The following is a 23,841-nucleotide window of genomic DNA, read 5'->3' on the forward strand; positions in this document are numbered from 1 at the left end:
CCGCTCCACTCCTGGTCCAATCCATATAATGTCGGGGGGACCTTGCTGTCACCTTCCCACACTGGGGGTCGTCGAGCAATTGCCGTTGGGGCCCCTCTAGAGAGCCCAAAAGTCCGTTCCCGGCGGGAGCTGCCGAACGTGCGACCTACCTAGGCATAGCCGCAACCGGAAGTCGCCCACTCCCAATTCTGACGACGGCGGGTTCAGAGTGTGCAACAACGATTACAGGATTCTGATCCTGGCAGCACAACGGATCCAGAGGAAGAATACCTGGACTCCGCTTACTGTGTGGGCATCATTACCAAATGTGAATATGCCACATCCAACTCGTCACAAAGTCAATCCATCCTCGCTGTGGATTCTGCGGACGAATGGTGTGCGGTGATGCAGGTCAACCACTGCTCCATCCAGTTTAAGCTGGACACAGGTGCTCCTGCCAACCTCCTCTCACAGGCAGATTTCAAACGCATCAAGAAGCCCCCCCAAGGTCCTTCCAGCAGCCTGCAGGCTCCTGGACTACAACGGAAATGTCATCACTGCACTGGGATCCTGCCATCTACTCATCTCCAACCGGAGCACCCATGCACGGTTACGTTTTGAAATTGTCAAGCCAGACAGGGCATCCCTACTTGGCGCGCATGCCTGCAAGCAGCTGAACCTCGTGCAGCGCGTTTACACAACGACATCCTCCAATGTGGATCTTCAGGCCGGCATTGAAGACATCCGCGCTCAGTATCCGGATGTGTTCGACGGGATGGGCACGCTGCCATATCGATACAAGATTCTGCTACGACCTGATGCCAAGCCAGTGGTTCACGCACCACGCTGGGTCCCGGCTCCGCTGAGGGAGCGCCTGAAGGCACAGCTCAAGGATCTTCCGCAACAGGGCATCATTTCCAAGGTAACCGAACCGACTGACTGGGTCAGCTCGATGGTATGTGTTAGAAAGCCTTTGGGAGACCTGCGCATCTGCATTGATCCCAAGGATCTCAATAAGAATATAATGCGTGAACACTACCCCATCCCAAAGCGGGAGGAACTCACCAGTGAGATGGCGCACACGTTTTTTCACCAAGTTAGATGCGTCACATGGATTTTGGCAAATCCAGCTGGATGAGTCCAGCAGAAGGTTCTGCACCTTCAACACACTGTTTGTCAGATACTGCTTTAATCGTACGCCGTTTAGCATTGTCTCAGCATCGGAGATCTTCCATCGCATCATGGAGCAGGTGATGGAGGGCATTGAAGGGGTTAATGTGTACGTGGACGACATCAGCATATGGTCCACGACCCCGGAAGAACATGTTTCCCGTCTCCAGCAGGTATTCTGCCGTGCCCATGCCAATGGCCAGAAGCTGAACAGGTCCAAATGTTGCTTTGACATGTGGACACTCAAGTTCCTAGGTGACCAGATCTCTCAGCAGGGCGTGCACCTGGATACAGACAAGTTCAAGGCCATCAAAGCCATGAAGGTCCCTGAAGACAAGCGGCGTTGCGCTTCCTGGGCATGGTCAATTCTCTGCGCAAGTTCATCCCAAACCTGGCCTCACACACCACGGCCCTACGAAACCTGGTGAAAAAGTCCACTGCCTTTGAGTGGAAGGCAGCACATCAGGCAGAGTGGTTGGAGCTGAAAGCCAAGCTCACCACTGCACCCGTCTTGGCATTTTTTGACCCAGACAGGGAGACAAAGATCTTGACAGATGCGAGCCAGGATGGCATCGGTGTGGTGCTGCTTCAATGTGATGACACTTCATCCTGGGCACCGGTAGCCGACGCATCGAGGGCAATATCGCCCACCGAAACAAGGTATGCACAAATAGAGAAGGAATGCCTGGGTCTTCTTACTGGCATTCTCAAGTTTCACGACTCTGTCTACGGCCTGCCGACATTCACTGTCGAGACGTATCATAGGCCTCTGGTCCACATAATCCACAAGGACCTGAACGACATGACACCTCGGTTGCAGCGCATCCTCCTCAAACTCAGAAGGTACGACTTTGACTTAGTGTATACGCCTGGCAAGGAGCTCATCATCGCTGATGCATTGTCCCGCTCCATCACATTGCCTAGTGAACCACTGGAAATCATCTGGCAGATTGAATTACAGGTGCAGCTGTGTGCTAGCACCCTCCCGGCGTCTGATGAGAAGGTGGTTCGTGACTTCCGGTTGCGGCTATGCAGAGCTAAGTCGCACATTCGGCAGCTCCCGCTTGGAACGGACTTTTGGGCTCTTTTCAGGGCCCCCAATGGAATTTTTTCGCCATTTCCCGGTGTGGGAAGAAGGTTGTAATATTCCCCCGACAGTGTATGGCTTGAACCAGGAGTGGACGACTAGAAAAGTGGTGGTGAACCCAAAGAAAGTGCGAGGGAAGAAGAGCAAGATGGCGGCGGGCGGGGACCAGGCAGCGTGGATGCAGTGGGCGCAGGAGCAGCAGGAAGTTATCCAGCGCTGCTTCAGGGAACTCAAAGCAGACCTGCTGGAGCCGATGAAGGCTTCTATCGACAAGCTGCTGGAGACCCAGACGGCCCAGGGGGTGGCGATCCATGAGGTCCGACAAAAGATCTCCGAAGAAGAGATCTTAGGCCTTGCGGTAAAGGTGGAGGCGCACGAGGCGCTCCACAAGAAATGGCAGGAACGGTTCGAGGAGATGGAGAATCGGTCGAGGCGGAAGAATTTGCGGATCCTGGGCCTCCCGGAGGGGCTGGAGGGGTCGGACGTGGGGGCCTATGTGGTCACCATGTTAAACTTGCTGATGGGAGTGGGGTCCTTCCAGGGGCCCCTGGAGCTGGAAGGGGCCCACAGAGTGCTGGCGAGGAGGCCCAAGGCTAACGAGCCTCCGCGGGCGGTGCTGGTGCGATTTCATCGGTTCGCTGATCGGGAGTGTGTGCTCAGGTGGGCCAAGAAAAAGAGGAGCAGCAGGTGGGAGAATGCGGAGGTTCAAATATATCAGCACTAGAGTGCGGAGGTGGCGAAGAAGAGGGCCGGGTACAACCGGGCGAAGGCGGTGCTGCACAGGAAGGGGGTGAAGTTTGGCATGTTGCAGCCGGCGTGACTGTGGGTCACCTAAAAGGACCGGCACCATTATTTTGAGTTCCCGGAGGAGGCGTGGGCCTTTGTTCAGGCCGAGAAGCTGGACACAAACTGAGGGTCGGGATGGGTGGTCGGGGATTGCTTTTGGGGTGTTACATTTTGAGGGGGGGTTTTTTGCTCTTGTTTCTTTTTGGTTCGTGTGGGTGGTTAGGGTGGGTTGGGCACTGTTTTGGTTGGGTCTGTCGGGTGGGCTCTTGGAGGGGGGTAAGTAAATGGAGTAGGGGCGGATGGCCGGTAGGGGGGGTGGGGCCCCGCGGGGGAGGGTGAGGCCCGAGTCGGGGGTGAGGGGACTGGGCCTGTAAAAGGAGCTGCGTCAGAGGTGGCGGGGCCGGGCAGGTGGAAAGCGCGGGCTTTTTCCCGCGCTGAAGGATGGAGAGGGCGGGTTAGCGAGGGTTGTTTCCTGCGTTTGGGATGGAAAGGGGAGGCGGAGAGCCTGCTGATGGGTAATGGAGGAGGAGGGTATGTCCCATAATGGGAGGAGTTGAAGGAGAGGCGAGAGTGGCCGGGGTCAGCAAGTCAGCTGACTTGCTGGAGTGCAATGGGGGGAGCAAAGCAGCTAGGAGGGGTCCTAGCTGGGGGTGGGGGGGGAACCGGGTTGGGGCTGGTATGGTCAAGGGGGAGCTGGAGCGAATAGAGGGGGCTGGGACGGGGGTCTGCCGCCTTGGGGAACGGGCCGGGCGTGGGGTGCGGGCGCGTGGCTGGCTGAGGAGGAGTTATGGCTAGTCGGCGGGCGGGTAGACCCCTGATCCGGCTGATAACCTGGAATGTAAGGGGACTGAATGGGCCGGTCAAGCGGGCCCGGGTGTTCGAGCACCTGAAGGGGCTGAAGGCGGATGTGGTCATGCTCCAGGAGACACACCGGAAGGTGTCAGACCAGGTAAGATTGAGGAGGGGGTGGGTAGGTCAGGTGTTTCATTCGGGGCTGGATGCCAAAAATTGGGGGGTGGCGATCATGGTGGGAAAAGGGTGTCGTTTGAGGCATTGAGCATTGTGACAGACAATGGCGGCAGGTATTTAATGGTAAGTGGTAAGCTGCAAGGGGAGAGGGTGGTGCTGGTCAACGTGTACGCCCCGAACTGGGACGATGCGGGTTTTATGCGGCGCATGTTGGGTCGGATCCCGGACTTGGAAGTGGGGGGCCTGATAATGGGGGTGGACTTTAACACGGTGTTGGATCCGGCTCTGGATCGCTCCAGGTCTAGGACGGGTAGGAAGCCGGCGGCGGCTAAAGTGCTGAGGGGGGGTTTATGGACCAGATGGGATGGGTGGACCCTTGGAGATTTGCTAGGGAATTGTCATTCTTCTCGCACGTTCATAAGGCTTATTCCCGGATCGACTTTTTTTATTGAGTAGGGCGCTGATAGCGAGTAGAGGATACCGAGTACTTGGCGATAGCCTTTTCGGATCACGTCCCGCATTGGGTAGACCTAGAGCTGGGGGAGGAGAGGGACCAGCGCCCGTTGTGGCGCTTGGAGATGGGGCTGTTGGCGGACGAGGAGGAAGCATAGAGAGATACCTGGAGGCCAACAATAACGGGGAGGTCCAAATGGGGATGGTCTGGGAGGCACTGAAGGTGGTGGCTAGGGGAGAGCTGATCTCCATTATGGCCCACAAGGAGAGGAGAGAGCAGAGGGAGAGGGAGAGGCTGGTGGGGGAGATGGTGAGGATAGACAGGAGGTATGCGGAGGTGCATGAGGAGGGACTGTTGAGGGAGAGGCGTAGCCTCCAGGCCGAATTTGACCTGTTGACCACCAGGAAGGCGGAGGCGCAGTGGAGGAAGGCCCAGGGGGTGATTTATGAGTATGGGGAAAAGGCAAGTCGGATGCTGGCACATCAGCTTCGGAAGCGGGACACAGCTAGGGACATCGGGGGAGTTAAGGCCAGGGGAGGGAGTGTGGTGCGGAGTGGGGTTGGCATCAATGAGGTCTTCAGGGACTTTTATGAGGAACTGTATTGGTCCGAGCCCCCACTGGAGGAGGGAGGGATGGGCCGCTTTCTGGACCAATTGAGGTGTCCGAAGGTGGAGGAGGGACTGGTGGCGGGATTTGGGGCCCAGATTGGGCTGGAGGAGCTGGCCAAAGGGATAGGGAGCATGCAGGTGGGGAAGGCACCGGGGCCGGACAGTTTCCCGGTCGAATTCTACAAAGAATATGTGGACCTGTTGGGCCCGTTGCTAGTTGGGACCTTCAATGAGGCAAGGGAGGAGGGGGCTTTGCCCCCGACGATGCCCCGGGCACTGATCTCCTTGATCCTGAAGCGGGTCAAGAATCCCCTGCAGTGTGCGTCTTACAGGCTGATTTCGTTGTTAAATGTAGATGCCAAGGTGCTGGTGAAGGTCTTAGCCACGAGAATTGAGGATTGTGTGCTGCAGGTGATCCACGAAGACCAGACGGGGTTCGTGAAGGGGAGGTAGTTGAACGCGAATGCGCGGAGGCTCCTGAACATTATTATGATGCCGGCGAGGGAGGGGGAGGTGGAGATAGTGGTGGCGATGGACGCTGAGAAGGCCTTCGATAGGGTAGAGTGGGGGTATTTGTGGGAGGTGCTGAAGAGGTTCGGGTTTGGGGAGGGGTTTGTCAGGTGGGTTAGGCTGCTGTACGAGGTCCCGATGGTGAGTGTGGCCAGGAACAAGAGGGGGTCCGAATACTTTCGGTTGCATCAAGGGACAAGGCACTGGTGTCCCCTGTCCCCCTTGCTCTTCGCACTAGCGATTGAACCCCTGGCTATGGCACTGAGGGAGTCAAGGAACTGGAGGGGGTTGGTGCGGGGTGGGGAGGAGCGTAGGGTGCCGCTCTATGCGGACGACTTGCTGCTATATGTGGCGGACCCGGTGGGGGGAATGCCGGAGGTAATGAGGATCCTCAGGGAGTTCGGGGATTTCTCAGGGTACAAGCTCAACATGGGGAGGAGCGAGCTGTTCGTGGTTCACCCGGGGACAAGGAGGGGGGATTAGCGAGCTCCCACTAAAAAGGGCGGAGAGGAGCTTCAGGTATTTGGGGTTCCAGGTGGCCAGGAGCTGGGGGGCCCTGCATAGACTTAATTTCACGAGGCTAGTGGAGCAAATGGAGGAGGAGTTTAAGAGGTGGGATGCGTTGCCGCTGTCCCTGGCGGGTAGGGTGCAGTCTGTTAAGATGACGGTGCTCCCAAGGTTTTTGTTTCTGTTCCAGTGCCTCCACATTCTTATCCCGAAGGCCTTCTTTAAGCGGCTCAACAGGAGCATAACGGGGTTTGTATGGGTGCGAGGGACTCTGAGGGTGAGAAGGGTGTTCCTGGAGCGGAGTAGGGATGGGGAGGGGGCTGGCACTGCCCAACCTCTGTGGGTACTACTGGGCCGCCAATGTGGCGATGGTGCGCAAGTGGGTGATGGAGGGGGAGGGGGCTGCATGGAAGAGGCTGGAGACAGCGTCTTGTGAGGGTACGAGTCTGGAGGCGCTGGCAACGGCGCCGCTCCCTCCAATGAGGTATACCACTAGCCTGGTGGCGGCTACCCTCAAAATCTGGGGGCAGTGGAGGCGGCACGGGGGGGGGGGGGGGCAGGGGAAGTGGGGGCCTCGGTGTGGACCCCAATATGGGGGAACCACCACTTTGCCCAAGGGAAAATAGATGGAGGGTTTTCGGGGTGGCACAGGGTAGGGATAAGAAGGTTGGGGGACCTGTTTGTGGATGGGAAGTTCGCGAGCCTGGGTGAGCTGGAGAAGTATGGGCTCCCCCCAGGGAACACCTTTAGGTATTTACAGGTATGGGCAGCAAGTGGTGGAATTCCCACGGCTGCTGCCACGCACAGTACAGGACAGGGTGCTCTCGGGGGGGGGGGGGGGGGGGGGGGGGGTGTTGGAGAGGGGAAGATCTCGGCAACTTACCAGGTGATGCAGGAGGAGGCGGCCTCGGTGGTGGAGTTGAAAGGTAAGTGGGAGGAGGAGATCGAGGCGGGGACGTGGGCAGATGCCCTTGAGATGGTGAACTCTTCCTCTTCGTGCGCGTAGCTCAGCCTCATACAGTTTAAAGTGCTGCACAGGGCACACATGACCGGGACAAGGATGAGCCGGTTCTTTGGGGGTGAGGACAGGTGTGTTCGGTGCTCAGGGAGCCCAGCAAACCACACCCATATGTTCTGGGCATGCCCAGCGCTGGAGGAATTTTGTAAAGGCGTAGCAGGCACAGTGTCGAGGGTGGTAGGATCCAGGGTCAAACCGGGCTGGGGGCTCGCAATATTTGGGGTTGCAGGGGAGCCGGGAGTGCAGGAGGCGAAAGAGACTGTTATTCTGGCCTTTGCGTCCCTGGTAGCCCAGTGAAGGATTCTTCTTCAGTGGAAGGGTGCGAGGCCCCCAAACGTGGAACCCTGGATCAAAGATATGGCGGGGTTTATTAAATTCGAGAGGGTGAAGTTTGCCTTAAGGGGATCGGTGGAAGGGTTTTTCAGGCAGTGGCAACCGTCTTGGACTTCCTGGCAGAATGGTAGACAATGGTCAGCAGCAGCAGCAACCCGGGGGGGGGGGGGGTTCTATTTTATTTTTGTTTGTTTACACTGGGGGATCTGAGGCGGTGTATATGTTTGCTATGTGTTAATTCGGGGTGTTAATATATTATTTATGTATAGGGGGGAGGGGGCACAGGGGTTGTTTTATTTTGTTCTACATTTAACTCTATTGGGTTCCTTTTTCATTTTGTTGTTGATATTTTGTGAAAACCTCAATAAAAATTATTTTAAAAAAAAGAGGTGGTTCGTATTCGTGAGGAGACAGCCAAAGACCCCCTCTTGCTGCGTGTCATGCACCACCTCACCAATGGCTGGCAGAAAGGGCAGTGCCCTCAATTTTACAATGTAAAGGACGATCTGATGGTGATTGATGGTATCCTTGTCAAGCTGGACCGGATTGTCATTCCACTCAGTCTCCAGAGCTTGGTGCTCCGTCAAATCCATGAGGGACACCTGGGCGTCGAGAAGTGCAGACACAGAGCCAGGCAAGCTGTCTATTGGCCCGGTATTAGCCAGGACATCTCGAACATGGCCCTCAACTGTGCGGCCTGACAGCGCTTCCAGCCAGCCAGAGCAAGGAGACGCTCCAGCAGCATGAAATCGAGACCTCCCCGTGGTCCAAGGTTGGCATCGACCTCTTTCGTGCGAATGGTCGTGACTACATGTTGATTATTGACTATTTCTCCAATTACCCTGAAGTCGTGCAGCTCTCAAGACCTCACATCTCGGATAGTCATCAAGGCCTGTAAGGAGACATTCTCCAAGCATGATATCTCACTCACTGTCATGAGTGAGAATGGCTTCAACAGCCACGAGGTCTATGTTTGCCAAGTCATACCATTTCAAACATGTCACTTCCAGATCACACTATCCGCAGTCCAATGGGAAGGTTGAAAAGGGGTGCACATTGTGAAACAGCTCATCTGCATAGCCGCGGATTCTGCTTCTGACATCTACCTCGCGGTGCTTGCGCACCCGCAACCGCTTTCTTCTCCGTTTCCGTCTGTTGTTTTACCACCTCCTGATGCCTCAAACTACGCGGCCACCAGTCAGGCTTCCATCCCGCCTGTCAAGGTGCCGTCGTCCCCACCACCTCTCCGGCGGTCGACAAGGATCAGATGCAAGCCCCAGAGACTGGACTTATGAACATTTGTTTTGTTTGCTATGTTCTGCTTTCTCACATTAGACAGCTGTCTTCACATGTAAATACATTCACATATGCCACCGCTTGTAAATATGTTAATATATGCCACCACATGTAAGTACGTTCCCATGTGCCAACAAAACATTAAAAAAAAGGAGAGATGTTATGATATGCAGATAATGATATACAGACAGGCAGCTAATGAACACAGAGAACAGGACATTACCAATGAGCAGGCAGGACACTCAGGGGTGGTATCTCACTATAAAAGAAACGAGGCACTCGCACTCCGCCTCTTTCCACTGATGAACATCTACAGAATGAGTCAGGGTGTATGTACAGTATCACACCTCCAGCACGTGGCTAAGAGCTAGTCTGGTTCAGTCAGACAGAATAACCAGACTTAGATTAGCAGAGAGTCGAACTCATAGAGAACTGTGCTACTGGTTCAATAAATCAGATTGAACTAACTTCAAGGTCTGGAGTATCTTTTGGTTAAAGCTGCATCCAGTTGCAGCCTGTGTTATCCCAGAGTACATAACAGGACAGTTCCCATTTATAAAATCTAGGATCCTATGTACCACATTTCAAGTTTTATCCCCATGCAATCCCACTTTCAAAGGGCTGTGCATACAAATACTCAGTCAATGCTTTTAAAAAAAGACTTCAAGTACATTTTTATTCATCTTCGCAAAGTCTGTAACCTTACTTTTTCCCGACATCTATCCCATGCTCTGTTGGCAGCCATCATTTTCCAGAATCTAATCATCTTCCTCACCACACACACTTCCTTTCATACCGTGTGCCTCTGATGTCTAGCCTCTTGCCAGTCTTCATCCCTCAATCTCCACCGGCAGCAGATCAATTGTCCATTTAACATGTCACCATTGTTTAAAAGTAGTTCATTGCCTCTGGGATGTCCTTGCGGAACGTGGAAGATGCTGAATAATTGCAACTTTCCTCTCATTTAAGATCCATATTCACATTCCATTTCCTTTAATCTATTATCCCCTCAAATAACTATTACATATGTTAGACAACCTGCCTTTTTACAAATTTAGTCCGTCTTTCCTCAACTTCCCTCTTCCTAAGTATTAATTTCATCCCGTATTATTCCCTCTACAAGCTTCCCCCTACTGATGTTTCGTTACAATCTATTACACTATTTAAAGTTGCATTCTCAAATTTCAGTTCGAGTACTTAAAAAGTACACCTGGTATAAAATCTGACAGTCAAATCTCTCAGTACTCAGTTTTACTGACGTTTCTTAAAAGTAAATTACCTTCAGTGAATTGGCTAGATTGTTGTCTTTTCACCCCCCTTAGATACTTTGGGGCCATAGCTATTGTGATATGGTCGAGAACATTTTGGATTTATTAAGAAACAACCGAAAAACTCATTGTTTCTTCCATTAAATGTGTTGAGGCCGAGAACATGGGAATGCCCTAGTGCAGAAACCTGTAATTTTTTCAGTTTCACATGAACTCAGACCCGCATATCAAGTGGAACTCCGGCACCCTGGGTTGGGAAAGGGACAAGACACCAGATTTCTTAAAACCTGATCGCCACCCAGTGACCACTGCTGGAAGTGCACGAGGGCTCAGATGGAGCAAGGAGCGAAAATGAGCCAGATTTTGCTGGAGCAGAGCACCTTGTTGCATATCCCTTGTTGCAAGATAATAAAAGGGCAAAAAGGAGGTAGTTGGGACCTTGGTGAAAAAACGGGTAAATAAATTGCATCTTAACCAATGAGAAATCATAACCAGTGCGGGGACTAGGGAATGTGTAATAGGTTGTGTGAATTCGATGTCAAACTAGGTATTGAATTTAGAGCAAAGAACACTGAAAGATGGAGGTAAGATTTAAAAAAATACTTGCGACATTTAAGAAAAAAACTCTAAAACTTCACAACGTGAGGGTATGGGATTCCACATTCATAATTGTTCACTTTCTGGGCAACATTAGAGGTCACTAACAATTATCACATCATGAAAAAGATACTTACCCAGACTTAATTTTGTGGCGCGTTTAATGGGGAATTAATTCAGCAACATTCTGAAACTCACGGCGAGGTTAAGTGCCAGATGTCCATTTTTGTGAGGATAATGGCAAAGCAACACAAATCGGCCAGCAATTTCTTCCTTGCAACGAGTTTTGCCCATCCCATATGCATATTAATAACGGCGTGTACCATTCATGCCCCATTATATCTTCAAAGTCTGGCCCTTTACCTTCAGGAACAAGAATGTGGAGGAACTACTCCGTTGATTTTACCGTGACAATGCATCTCTCATCAATTAGCATTTAGTGAGTGACCTGTAGCGTCATTGGATATAAAGCTCTGCACAGTCGTCTTCACAACGATCTTTTAGGACGTTTTGTATCAATATAAACATTCATATAATTCACAGCAGAATTCCATTCTGAACAAGCTGATTTTGACAAATGCTTTTTTCACTTTTCCATTACATGTTGCCCATAATATATAAAATAATTATTGATGAGCAGTAATGAGATATTTACATTTGTCTGTGATGTCTGAATGTTACTTGTCTGCAGTAGTCAAGGAAATAAAATGCACATCAACATCAACTTACAACCAAACTTCTCAACATTTTTACTTCTGTGCCAAATTAAAGTAAAGGCAGTTTTCAGAAGTGTGCGCAGATGGCCTGGGTTTGGATCAAATCCTAATCAACCAGTAGGAGTGGCTAGAGGACTGCAGCAAGAGACAAGATTGAGGGAGCAAAATACCACCAGATTGCCACATGGCTAAATTGTACACATCAGTTTTCTGAAGCAACAGCTGGAGTAGGTTATTTCTGATAGCAAAAGGCAGCAAATTTAAAGATTACAAGAAATTACAGGAATATACCTGATTAAAAAAAGTTCTGACTCCATGTGGTACAATAGTTCTTCGTAATTAAAGACCCATAATTCACAATGACACAGGCAGAAATGAGTTATGACTCAAGGCAAAAGAAGCCTCCAGTACAGCATTAGTCTTCATGAGTAAGTTAAACCCGTAAAGTAAAAAAAAATTAAATACCAGCTTGTGGCATTGTTCATTGGGTTCAAACAATGCACTTCATGACAACAGTAAAAGTTATGGAAAAAAGTGTGACAGGGATTAAATGCTATACACAGAATTCTCAATATATTGCACAGAAATAGCATAACTAAATCAAACAAGATTCTAATATTGTACGGACAACTTTAAGGAGTCAGGTTCAAGTAGAGATGCAAATCACTAAGTGACCAATAGGAACGCATTCATTTTGTAACAGTTGGGAATACTACCTCAAAATCTATCATCTGCTTTTACCTCCTTTTCACATTGCAAAGTTTTAGTTTGAAACTGTACTGTGCACCAGCAGTGGGAACTGTTGGTACAATGTTGTGCACCAAGTAGCAATGGAGCATCACCATAACTCGACTTGGAACAGTCAGTTGCGCACCACACAGTAAATTGGCTAACTTCACTCACGTAATCCCCTCAGGATGGCTTTTGTTGTCCCGTGTCAGAGAAATTGAAGGAAATATTCGAAACCATTTCCAGAATGAAGGAGTTGATTCAACAGGTTTCAGCAGTCTATTCAGTACATAATTAATGACTGAATTTAAGTATGGTATTACCAGGATCGACTATACTGAGTCAAGGTTTAGTTGACCCCCCCCCCCCCTAGAGTTCACAAATTCAAATCAGGAGACACCAAGCAAAAACAAGATGCTTTCATAAAGTGAGAGAGATAAGAAAAGTAAATTAATGTTCACAGTATTGAGTCCTGGTATCAGGTCATATTGGCCCAAGGTACAGAATGTCACCAGAGAGGAATGGATATAAAGGAAACCATCAAGGTGATGCCCCTCAGCCAAATTTCCTGAATATCACAGTTTCTATGTAGCTATAAACGTTTAATCTTGCCCTGGGGAAATAGGGCTGCAACACACATTGCTGATTTAGTTTTGATCATCATTTATTTTCCTGAAAACCACTGAGTGAGATAATAAGATGGTGTCAAATATTCGGTAGGGTAAAAATAATTTTAGTAAATTTACAAGTGTGAAAGCAAACCTACTTTTGGAGAACAATGTCAAATGTAATAATTGCGAGATGGAATAAGAGGACAGAGTTCAATAATAATCCACCTTCTGGTTACCATTGCACAGTCTTGAAAGACAATGCGATGTTACATTATTTTGCAATGGTGGTACTTAAAACACATTCTGGAATTCAGCCAACTCAATGAGCAATTGAAAATAAAATCTTCATTGTCGATAATGGGAGTCAAATCATAAATATTACTGCACAACTGAGAATGATAATGGTACCCACACATCGAAGCCTCATTTAATGTATTAACAGGAAAACCTGGTCCAGCAACATTCCATTGTCCAATTCAAATGCTTCCATATTGGTTAACTATATTTCAATGTACTTTGTGACGCTTCAAAGCTTGGACTTAGTAAAAGCTGCAGTAAACCCTTCATTAACTGAAACCAGTTTAATTAAAACTTCTGATGACTTGAAATGTTCAATCATTATCCTGTTCGCATATGTTACTGCAGGTACACCTTTGAGCTGACTGCTGTTAGATTAAGTGCACACTTTACCTGATTTTTATTTCCCCTCTGCAATTCTTGAATTCATGGTTGACGCTTTACTGAAAAATACTGAAAGGTTCTGAGATGGAATGCAATTTTGTTTTAATACAATGCTTTTCTTCAGCACTGAATTATATCCTCTTTGGATTAAGCGGTGTAGTTAGTTACCTATGCCCAATTTTTCTTAAACTGTAAAATTGCAGTCCAATTAGAGAACACAAACGTATCACATTTACGTGTCGCTCAATTACAACTTTATATCAGTACAGGATTACAATTGAGTGAAAAGATACTGGTGATAATTGAATACAAATCTGTTTCATATAGTTGTAACATTCATAAAGCACCATTCATGCATTCAGCTGTATTTTCTGACTCTTCGGACTTAAGAGGATTTGCATTAAGATTAATTACCCTCCACTTTTAATTGTTTAATATAGCAAATTACAAAATGCACAAGTACTTTTTCTTGATTTGCAAGAGGTATTCCATGCACAACTTTGAGAAATAAGCCACTCAAGTGATGTTCTGATAAAATAAGTAACCCCAGAAGTTTGACAATCCAGCATTTGAGCTGTCATTAAGAATACAGAGCAGGCTAATTTCATCAAGTACATGCTGAACAAGGCAAACCAACATCATCTTAACTTTCGAATAGGTCAAGTATCAACACAGCACCATAGTTGGGTTTTAACTAATAAGCACCCAGACAGGCCTCAGCAATACCTAGCAAAACCCATAATACAGAATAATTTAATGTACAAGTCTTGCTTGAACCAGACAGTTAGCTTTTTTTCTACGCTCTTCCTGAATCAAACTTTTGAGGTCCTTAAAGTAGTAAGAATGCTGATTCAATTCTCACATCTACTGTTTTAGCATTTCAAATATGTACCCAAGGTATCTGATTGACGGGAGTCTCTATATTGTTTGCACAGGGAATATTATTTATAACTTTACATTAACTTCGTATTTACCACTTCCTTAGGTCAAATCTGGAAGGAACCACAGGACAAGAAAAATCCATTGGTTGAGTCCATTCCAGCTTTTTGGATTTGCACACATTTCAGTCTACGATGTATACAGATAGCAATTCAGGCCGATGCTCATCTCATTACAAGTTGAAATAATTTAAAACAGCCTTGCAATCAGCATTGACACCCCTCACTTTGATAAATTCACATGCCTCTTTATCACAGGCCTTTGTATTAATAAACCCATCTAATTACTCACTGGGGTGATTTAAGTGTGACAGCTGTAATCTAGAGCAGGACCACTGAACATATGTAGACCTCGAAAGCAGGAAAAAAATCCAACCCAGCATATGTTACCAGCCTGGAACATTTTTTAATTCAAGTTATGCAGTAATTTAATGGCATCTCACAGTCTGGAACATTATCTTCATAAGCATTCCAATAGCCATCTTGCCATTGAAGCAAATTTTAAATTCATAGCTGATCCATGTTATGCTTGGCTTTTCAAAACCAATTCTCAAATAAATGCACAAACTGGCACAAGTAAAATCTACAGTGTTAATCTTGAGACACTGTTTCAAATCAAACCAGCAACTTATGAGATCAACCACACACATTCAAGCAAAGTGCCGTTTCACATGGTAGTATCCTCGTTTTGCTGTATCTAGCATCAAGGCAGCAGCTTCTGTGAAAGGTTGCATTTGTGTGTGGGAAACATAACCCTTTATTTCAGAGATTCTGACCTATTCTTTCACAAGGAAAACTCTTTGACAGCCGTCTCAAACCATTGATAGCTTGTATGGAGAAAGGATCCTCATTTGTGCAGCATGTGTTTTTAAAAAAAAAACTTCTGTCACAATCCACACCGACTAGTGCCAGCCAGCCATTTGATATGACTTCTGTCACAACAATGGGTGTTGCATCCACTGCACTATATATTACAATGAGGTAACGGAGTAAAAAATAATAGGACAAACTAGTTTGCAAACTTACGTAGAACAGGTCTCGTGATCATTAATTCTCTGATAAACGGTAGTTTGTATTTAGTTTTTCAACTTGCACGGTCTGTTTTTATTTAGTTTTCAAAGTGAAAAGATAGTAATGAGTCATGTTTTTTTAAATATTTCTCTTTTATGTATTTACAAGCCTTTGAGTAGCTCTATAGTTTGAAAGTATTACAAGCACTTCCTCAAGTTGAATTTGTTTTGTACAAGTTCTCCATGTTCTGCAGTTCGTAATGTACGGCTCGGGAATTCGGGGAGCATCATCTTCCAGTTGAATGTTATGTACATTTCTAGAGCAAGCTGAAGCAGGCAGGAAGAATTACTGGTACATGTTACTACTTTCAGCCATCATTGTTAACCCCGCCCTTATACTAAATTTTGTGATGCCCTATTTTTTGTTTGAAGTGGCCTTGTGGGCAAGAGTTTGGGTCTCTTTTCTGCTATGTTACATTCTGTTTACAATAACTGCAAACTCAAATTACATCACCGTTGCAGTTCTAAAAATAAATTAAAGTGTTCAATTTTTTTTATTTTTTTTTGCTGCAAGAAAAATGGAACCATCTGTCCTTTTAAAAATAACAAAAAAGCTTAAAATTTAAAACAAAAATATTTTCTATAAATAATACATTTTTTTTAGTGCTCCCACCCATGGTTCTTTAACATCACCGCGGCTTTTCTTTACGTGCGTGTACCATAATTTTCATCATGATCGCTGACTGTGTATCCGTGCATATTTGTTGCGATGATTGGCCTTTTTGCACTTTGATTGGCGAAGACTTTTTTTTGTGTTTTTTTTTTAGTTATCTTCTGACTCCTCTTCAGCTTCTCTTAGCCATGTAAAAAAAGCCGTGACAGATTTTAGCGCTACCCCTTTGCCGTTCTGTTCCGCTGGGTCTTTGCTACTTTCCCATTTGTCGAATGCGTCTTCAGATATAACATCCTCATCGTACAAAGTATCAAAGAACATTCTTAACAAGTCTGTTTGGAGGGAAGAGGCAGAGAAGGAACACATTGTGTTAGCATTTTGCAACACAAAAGGTAAAACAATTAACTATTTGTATTAAGGGAGAAGTTGTTTAAAATCATGAAAGGAAGGGACAGAGCAGATAGAGACAGGGGTATTGGAGTGTAGGGCAAGGGGACATATGTACAAAATTTATTACAGTGGCCAAGAGAATTAAAAAACCCCACAGATGATTGTAAGGCTGTGGAACATACTACTGAGGTTAATGGTTGAACCAGAGACCATGGCAAGTTTTAATAAGTTAGAGCGGCAGTGAGAAGAGGAGGATAAAGAGATTCGAAGGCAGGGTGAACACATGCAATTGGGATCATTGTTTGTGTGGAGAATGCACATTAGCACGGGCTTCTTGGGTTGTTGTCTGCATTGCTATTCCTATCTAAGACCTACAAAACTAATTTATACAAAAATGAACTTAACTTAAAATCTTCATCATCCAACATATTGGAACGTGCTTTAACCAATTCCCTCCTTACCTGAAATCCACATTTTCTAGTTGGAGTCACAGCATGACAATCTGAGTGGCTAATTTCCTCCCATCATCCCACTTATTAACTCAAGACTAGGGAAGCCAAAAGCACATCAAGCATACTTTTTTCCATAACTTTTACTGTTGTGGTGCTCAATACCATACAACAAAGTGCATCCGCTCACTGAGCGACTGAAGTTCCTTCACGTAAACCACTAAATTTAAAGCTGATGGCAATTAAACATATTTTTAAACTACCAAATGCACAGAATTAGGCCACAATCTTTAAAAAAAAAAATAATCATGGGTTGATATGCAATTAAAGGCCAGTTAACTTCAATCTTCACCATCATATTTACATTCTGAAGGTAAAATATTTAAATAATTTACTGTTGTTGGCAGTAGGAAGGAAAAGGATAAAGAAGGGAAGAAAAGACAGATAAGTGAGAGAGAGAGATCATATCCAATAAAACTCAGATGTTTACTTTCCCAAAGGTAAAGAAGCTGATACAAGACTTACTAGGGGGTTGATCAAGTTTTACAATTAATGCTTGTAGTGCATAAAGTGCTTGTAATTCTCTTTCAGTATCGGAGTTAAGGTACTTGAGTAACAATCGCAACCGTTGCTGTATAATGTTTGCATCTACTCGACTTGGAGCTCCTTCCCCTAGAGGTAAGAATACGATATTGGAAAAGAACATACAAGTGCATACAAGTATTAGTAATGTCTTAGCCCTGGATGGAGTGATATCATCCATTAACATCTGATTTAGGCAAAACAGCTTTCTTGGGAGTACACAGCACATTTCAAATATACTATATCCGTGGCATTTTTAAAATGTAATTTTACAGCAAGCCCACATAAATACACTTCTGTAAATTCCACATGCTTTTATTTTCTACAATTTTATAATATTGAAGATATCCAGCAAGGCCCAAATCCTGGTTACGAATCAGCAGCATGCTCCACCTAATCTTTGTTCAAATGTACATCACAAATACAGGTCACCTAGTGGACACAAATAGTGTGGCTGTTTAAATGAAAAACTGGCCTGGCTTTCTCTTCTAGCCCTGATCATAAGATAGATGGAAAGCCATCTTCATCATCCATAGCTAGGCCATTCTGGATTTGAATTGGGTCACTTTCACACAGAGACTAATGGAAATCTGGAATTGACTCCCCCAAAAGGCGTTCGAGCTGGGTCAATTTAAGTTTTCAGGACTTACTCATTTTTAAATTTATTTGGAAAAGAATAAGGGGTATGGAACAATTTAGAACATCAGCAATGATCTAACTGAATGGTGGAGCAAGCATTTGGAGTTGAAACATCTCATCCTCTTGTGTAGGACAAAACTATCACTGCCCCCATTCCCAGGCAGGCAACTGTGCCCCCATTTTGCCGAGCCTCTGAGATCATTATAATCCATTAAAAAAAATGATGTGATGTTACACAAACAGATAAACTATTCTACCAACCTGAAGACTGAAAGGAGCTTCTATGTACGCCATTATCTGGTTGCTGAGCTGATCTGAATTGTACCAGTTATCGGCAATGTGGCCTCCCTCCCCCAAAGAACAAGAGGTGCAGGGGCCCAAAGATCTTGTGGATCTGATAACCTGAGGATTTATTGTAGTAAATAATACTAGCCATGTTTATACCAATTGTGTATGGGTACTTAAAGCCCAACCAGAACACACCAATATTGTGCACTTAAACAATATACTCAAAATGTTTATGTTCCTCCAGTGTACTTTCCATTTCATTTAGTAATTTTCCCATTGGCTTGCATTAGCAGACACATAACATCTCAGCAAAATATGTCCTGTTGCTCTCGTCCTCACCAGATCCCATTTAGTAAACAGCACTTACATAGATAGACAATGTCAAATCACAAAAATAAGTGGAAAGATGACTTGTTCCTAGGCTGTCAACCCCCCCCCCCTCTTTAACAGTTAAAATATGCACTGATTCATCACCCATAGATTTACTTTGCACTGGAGAAGTAGCACAGCTATCCAAAGATGGCTGTGATGAGATTAGAAACCCATCATGGAGGACTTCCAGTGGCAGCCATGGTGTGCGTGGTCGCGCATTTGGTGGCCCCCGCTTGTGGTGGAATTTGTGGACCTTTTCCCCAGCTAACGGGTGGACTTGCTGATTTAAAAAGGTGTAGGAAGGGGTGGTAGGAGAGAATATCACACAGGTGGATGGATTTGTGGACCAGAAGTGGCCGAAAAAGAAGGGAATAGATGGAGATAGCTGGAGACACAGGTGAAGATGGAAGAGGGTCAGCAACCCCCTCGGTGGTCGGTGGAGCAGCTGGTGGGTTTCCTTAACGAGAAGTTCACCCAGCAGAGGAAGGAGAATTTGGAGGACCTGGCTAGGGTGGTGCACCCGATAAAGACGGGGATCGATCGCATGGCTTGGAGGCTGGAGGCTCAGAGCCAGGCGATCCAGAAGGTGGAAAAGCACGAGGAGCAGCTTGCCTCAATGGCAGCGGAGATGTGGTTGATGCGGGATGAACAGAGGCGACTGCAGGAGAAAGTGGAGGATCTGGAGAATCGGTCTCGCAGGCAAAATCTGAGGATCACGGGACTGCTGGAGGACAGCGAGGGAACGGACGGCGGCATGTATGTTGCTCGAATGTTCGAGTAGCTACTAGGAGAGGAGGCATTCATATGGCCCTTGGAAGTGGACCAGGCACTCAGAGCGTTGATGAGGAAGCCATAGGGGAATGAGCCGCCAAGGGCGATGGTGGTGCGCCTGCATCAGTTCTTGGACAAGGAACGGACCTGAGGTGGACCAGGCAGATGAGGCGCTGTACCTGGGAGGGTAATGAGCTGCGTCTACACCAGGAGCTGGATGTGGAGTTGGCCAAGAGGCGAGCAGGTTTCAACAAAGTGAAGGAGGTGAAGTTTGGCATGTTGTACTTGGCGCCCTTGTGGGCGACCTATAAGGGTCGGGAGCTGTACTTCGGGATGCCTGTGGAGACGATGGAATTTGTCAGGACAATGAACGAGAAGGAGATGGAGGACACTGAACCTTGGAGGAGATGTTCCCTTTCTGTTCCTTTGGGTTATTTTTGAATTGTGTTTGGGGCCATTGCTCTGTGTTTGTTCTTGGTGGGGGATGGTGGGTTGTCTTTTCTTTGTGTTTGGTGGGTGTTGATAAGTTTGGACTAGGATAATGTTTTAGCGGGGGGGGGGGAAATCAGTGGGGTGGTAGGATACTAGGCGCCATGGGCAGGGGCTACCAGGCAAGTTGGGCGGGTTTGTTCACGAAAGCGCAGTGGGGGGTGAACGGGTAGTAAGTGTGTTGATGGGGACTGTTATTTTGTGGTGGGGGTGGGGGGGGGCTGCTGACAGGGGAGGGGTCTTTAAAATGTGGTATGGGGGGGGTCGATGATGGTGGGTACCCGAGGGCGTGCCTGAGGAGGTGCTGGACGCAGGCTGGAGGCTAGCCCAGGAGGGTTGATCGGCAATGGGTGGGGGTGGGACCGCCCAACCAGGCTGATCATATGGAACGTACGATGGGTCGGTCAAGAGGGCCCCGTGTTCTCGCACATTTAAAAAGTCTAAAGGCAGGCATAGCTCTGTTTCAGGAGACACATCTGAAGGTGGTAGATTAGACTAGGTTGAGGAAAGGATGTGTCGGGCAGGTATTCCATTCGGGATTAGATTCTAAAACAAGGTGGGTGGCAAATTTGATCAATAAAATGGGCGGCGTTCCAAATGGGGAGTATAGTGGCTGCCTCTGGCGGGAGGTACGTGATGGCGAGTGGGAAATTGGACGGATGCCGGTGGTGCTGGTGAATATTTATGTTCCGAACTGGGACAATGTGGAGTTTATGAGGCGGGTGTTGGGGAAGATCCCCGATGTGGTCTTGCATCGGTTGATAATAGGAGGGTATTTTAATACGGTTTAGACCCAAGGTTGGACCGGTCGAGTTCGAGGTCGGGGAGATTGTGGGTGGCAGCGAAGAAGCTGAGGGGGTTTATGGAGCACATGGGGGGGGGGGGGGGGGTAGATCTGTGGATGTTTTGGAGGCAGAGGGCGAAGGAATTTGGGTTCTTCTTGCATGTGCACAGGGTGTACTCCCAAATGGACTTTTCTGTCTTAAGATGGGACACCGTTGGCGGGGGTGGTCGACGTGGAATATTCAGCAATAGTGGTGTAGGATCATGCTCCGCATCGGGTGGACTTGCGGGTGGGGGCCAGCATCCGCAATGAAGGCTGGATGTGGGGCTTTCGTCAGATGAGGAGTGAGCGGGTGAGGGAGGCCATTCGGAGGTATGTGGAGTTAAACGACACAGGTATTTCGGCGGCCATGTTGTGGGAAGCACTGAAGGTGAGAGGGGAGTTTATTTTGATATGTGCACACAGGGAGAAGGCGGAGCGGGTGGGAAAAGGAGATTCTGGAGGTGGACAGGAAGTACCCCGAGGAGGAGCTGTTGAAGGAGCGGCAGAAGCTGGATGGAGTTTGGGTTGTTATCCAAGGGGAAGGCGGTTGGGCAGCTGAGGAGGGCGGTTTATTAATATGGCGATAAGGCGGGCAGATTGCTGGCACACCAGTTGAGGAAACGGGAGGCAGTGAAGGAGATCGGGAAAATGAAGGACTGGGGGAAGGGAGCCGCGATGTTTGACCCGGTGGGGGTGAATGGGGTGTTTAAGGATTTCTACAGTAGGCTGTATGAGTCGGAACCTCCGGCCTGGATGAAGGGGATGAGGCAGTTTTTTGGAGGGCTTGGAGTTCCCGAGGGTGGAAGAGGAACTGGTGAGGAGCCGGGAGCCCCCTTTGGGCTGGAAGTGGTGGAGGGGCTGGAGGCGATGCAGTCTGGTCAGGCCTCAGGCCCGGATGGATATCCAGTGGAGTTTTACAAAAAGTTTTCGGGGGTCCTGGGGCCCTTGTTGGTGAGGGCGTTTAACGAGGTGAGGAAGCGGGGGATGCTACCCCCCCCGACACTGTCGCAGGCCTCGATCTCTTTGATTTTGAATCTGGAGCAGTGTGGGCCGTATAGGCCAATCTCATTGTTAAATGATCTTAATTATGGGGATCTTAAGTTAAATCTGGCATGGCTGGTGGAGCAGATGAGGTGGGATGCACTCCCGTTGTCATTGGCGGGGAGGGTTCAGACGGTAAAGATGATGGTCCTCCTTAGATTCTTGTTCGCGTTTCAGAGCTTCCCAAGGCGTTTTTCAGGAAAGTGAATGCGGTGATCTCAGGGTTTGTGTAGGTGGGTAAAACCCCGCGGGTGAATAAGTTGCTGCTGGAGCTGGCTCTCCCGAACGTTATAAATTACTACTGGGCGGCGAATATAGCGATGGTCAGGAAACGGGTGATGGGGAAGGGGTCGGTGTGGGAGCGGATGGAGGTAGCCTCATGCAAGGCTAAGAGTTTAGGGGCACTGCTGACAGCTTCTCTGCCGTTCTTGCCGACCAGGTACTCCACTAGCCCGATAGTGGTGGCGGCCCCGAGGAGTTGGGGAAGGTTGGTGAATTGTGGTTGGGGAGTTGTTTATGTAAGCAATGTTGGCTGGGTTTTGTTGTTTGTTTGGCATGTGGTTGCTTTTTCTGTTAAAATTTATAAAATATTTTTTTTAAAAAGCCCATCATGGAGGCCTGCGATGCTCCAGCACCGCACTTCAAATTGTCTTTCAGCTTCCATTGTCTAGATCTTTTCACTGGAAAAATTAGTTACATCTGGTTGATCAGTTGCCACTTGCATCTCTATCTTTTGTCTGCGGCACCAAGATTTGTGTTCGCTTGCAGGGAGTCAAAATAAGTCTTAGAGCTGGTTCAACACGTTTTCTCAGGCTCTGTTCTGTTCAACTTTGAAAAAGCCTCCAGGAATGTAAGATTATGACAGCTTATAATATGGACTCTCGTGCTCACTGGGTTACATGACAAAGGGAGAAATTTTCAGAATCCGTACTCAAATTTCCATGAAGTTAGTGGTCACTTTTACAAACTGTCTTAAGTGTAATTGTGCATGGTTCCACACTTGTTAAGGCAAGCAGCACCACTGCTCACCAGCATTTAAACAGTCATGTCTGAAAGGAACACGGAGCCTAGAGTTTTATATTCACATTTTTGAAAGTGAACTTAAATGTTCTTGGAGCTTGGAGTTTCGTAGACAAATAATCATTTCCAAACGTTTAATTTAAATTTGCACAAGTGACCTATCACATAAGTGAACAGCTATAGAGATCAAATAAAAACCAAGCACATGGTAAGTTGGAAAGAAAGACGTCATAAAGAAGTTGCTAATTTTTCTTTTACCTGTAATAGCTGATCTACATACTGTTGTCATTAAAGCTCTAAGGAATGTAGATGAACCAATCTGTGATTCATCTAAATTAGCCTAAAGGAAGAAAGAGAAATCATTTTAGAATTGGACATCAAGAGCCTAACTTTAAATACAGCACTTGAGAAGAACAGAGCCGTGGTGTAAAGGAATTCCATTTTACGGATTCTTGTCAGAATGCAGTTCGCTTGTTTTGCAGTGTTACACTCAGCAACTTGAAGTATTTCTTTTTATACATGAGGAAATATTTTATACCAGCATTTATGGAACATTAATAGTAATAGTTGATGTGGTGATGAAAGGGCACACTTAGAAGGGAAGTTAGAAAAAAATCAGAATGCGGAAGGTGGAATTCTATGTCACAAACCATACTGAAGTGGATTTCAAAATGACTTAAAAAAAAAAATTAGACACCTTTTTTTCAGATAAAAGGTCTGGGGAGTGACCAGGTGGCTTGTGGAGAAAAACATACAAAGACCTCAGTCATTGAATATATACAAGATGGACATCGATTAATTTCTATACGTTAAGGATAAGAAGGAATATGAGAATAGTGTGGGAAAATTACATTTGAAGTGGAAGATTAACCTTGATCTTGTTGAATGGTGGAGCAGGTTCGAGGGGCCGAATGGCCTACCCCTGCTCTTATTTCCTATGTTCCAAAGACTTTTTCTTTGTATTATACCTTTTGATAAAAACATCTGCACCTCACGACAACAGGATATCCCAAAGCATTTTAGTCAATACTAC

The 23,841-nt window shown here is 47.1% G+C and overlaps 1 protein-coding gene across 24 annotated transcripts in view; it reads right to left on the reverse strand.

Annotated features, from left to right (window-relative positions):
• Window positions 1-14,642: 14,642 nt before the first annotated feature.
• The window catches only part of eif4g3b (eukaryotic translation initiation factor 4 gamma, 3b), a 480,107-nt gene continuing 470,908 nt past the window's right edge, over window positions 14,643-23,841 (reverse strand). For all 24 annotated transcript variants that reach the window (XM_072478533.1, XM_072478532.1, XM_072478530.1 and 21 more), the window contains 3 exons: window positions 23,067-23,148; window positions 17,306-17,452; window positions 14,643-16,273 (listed from right to left, as the gene is read on the reverse strand). In XM_072478533.1, the coding sequence (XP_072334634.1) occupies window positions 16,092-16,273; window positions 17,306-17,452; window positions 23,067-23,148 (411 nt within the window). In that variant the 3' untranslated portion in view covers window positions 14,643-16,091. The remainder of the gene's footprint in view (window positions 16,274-17,305; window positions 17,453-23,066; window positions 23,149-23,841) is intronic.

This window comes from Scyliorhinus torazame, chromosome 16 (assembly GCF_047496885.1).
Source record: "Scyliorhinus torazame isolate Kashiwa2021f chromosome 16, sScyTor2.1, whole genome shotgun sequence".
Lineage (NCBI taxonomy): Eukaryota > Metazoa > Chordata > Chondrichthyes > Carcharhiniformes > Scyliorhinidae > Scyliorhinus > Scyliorhinus torazame.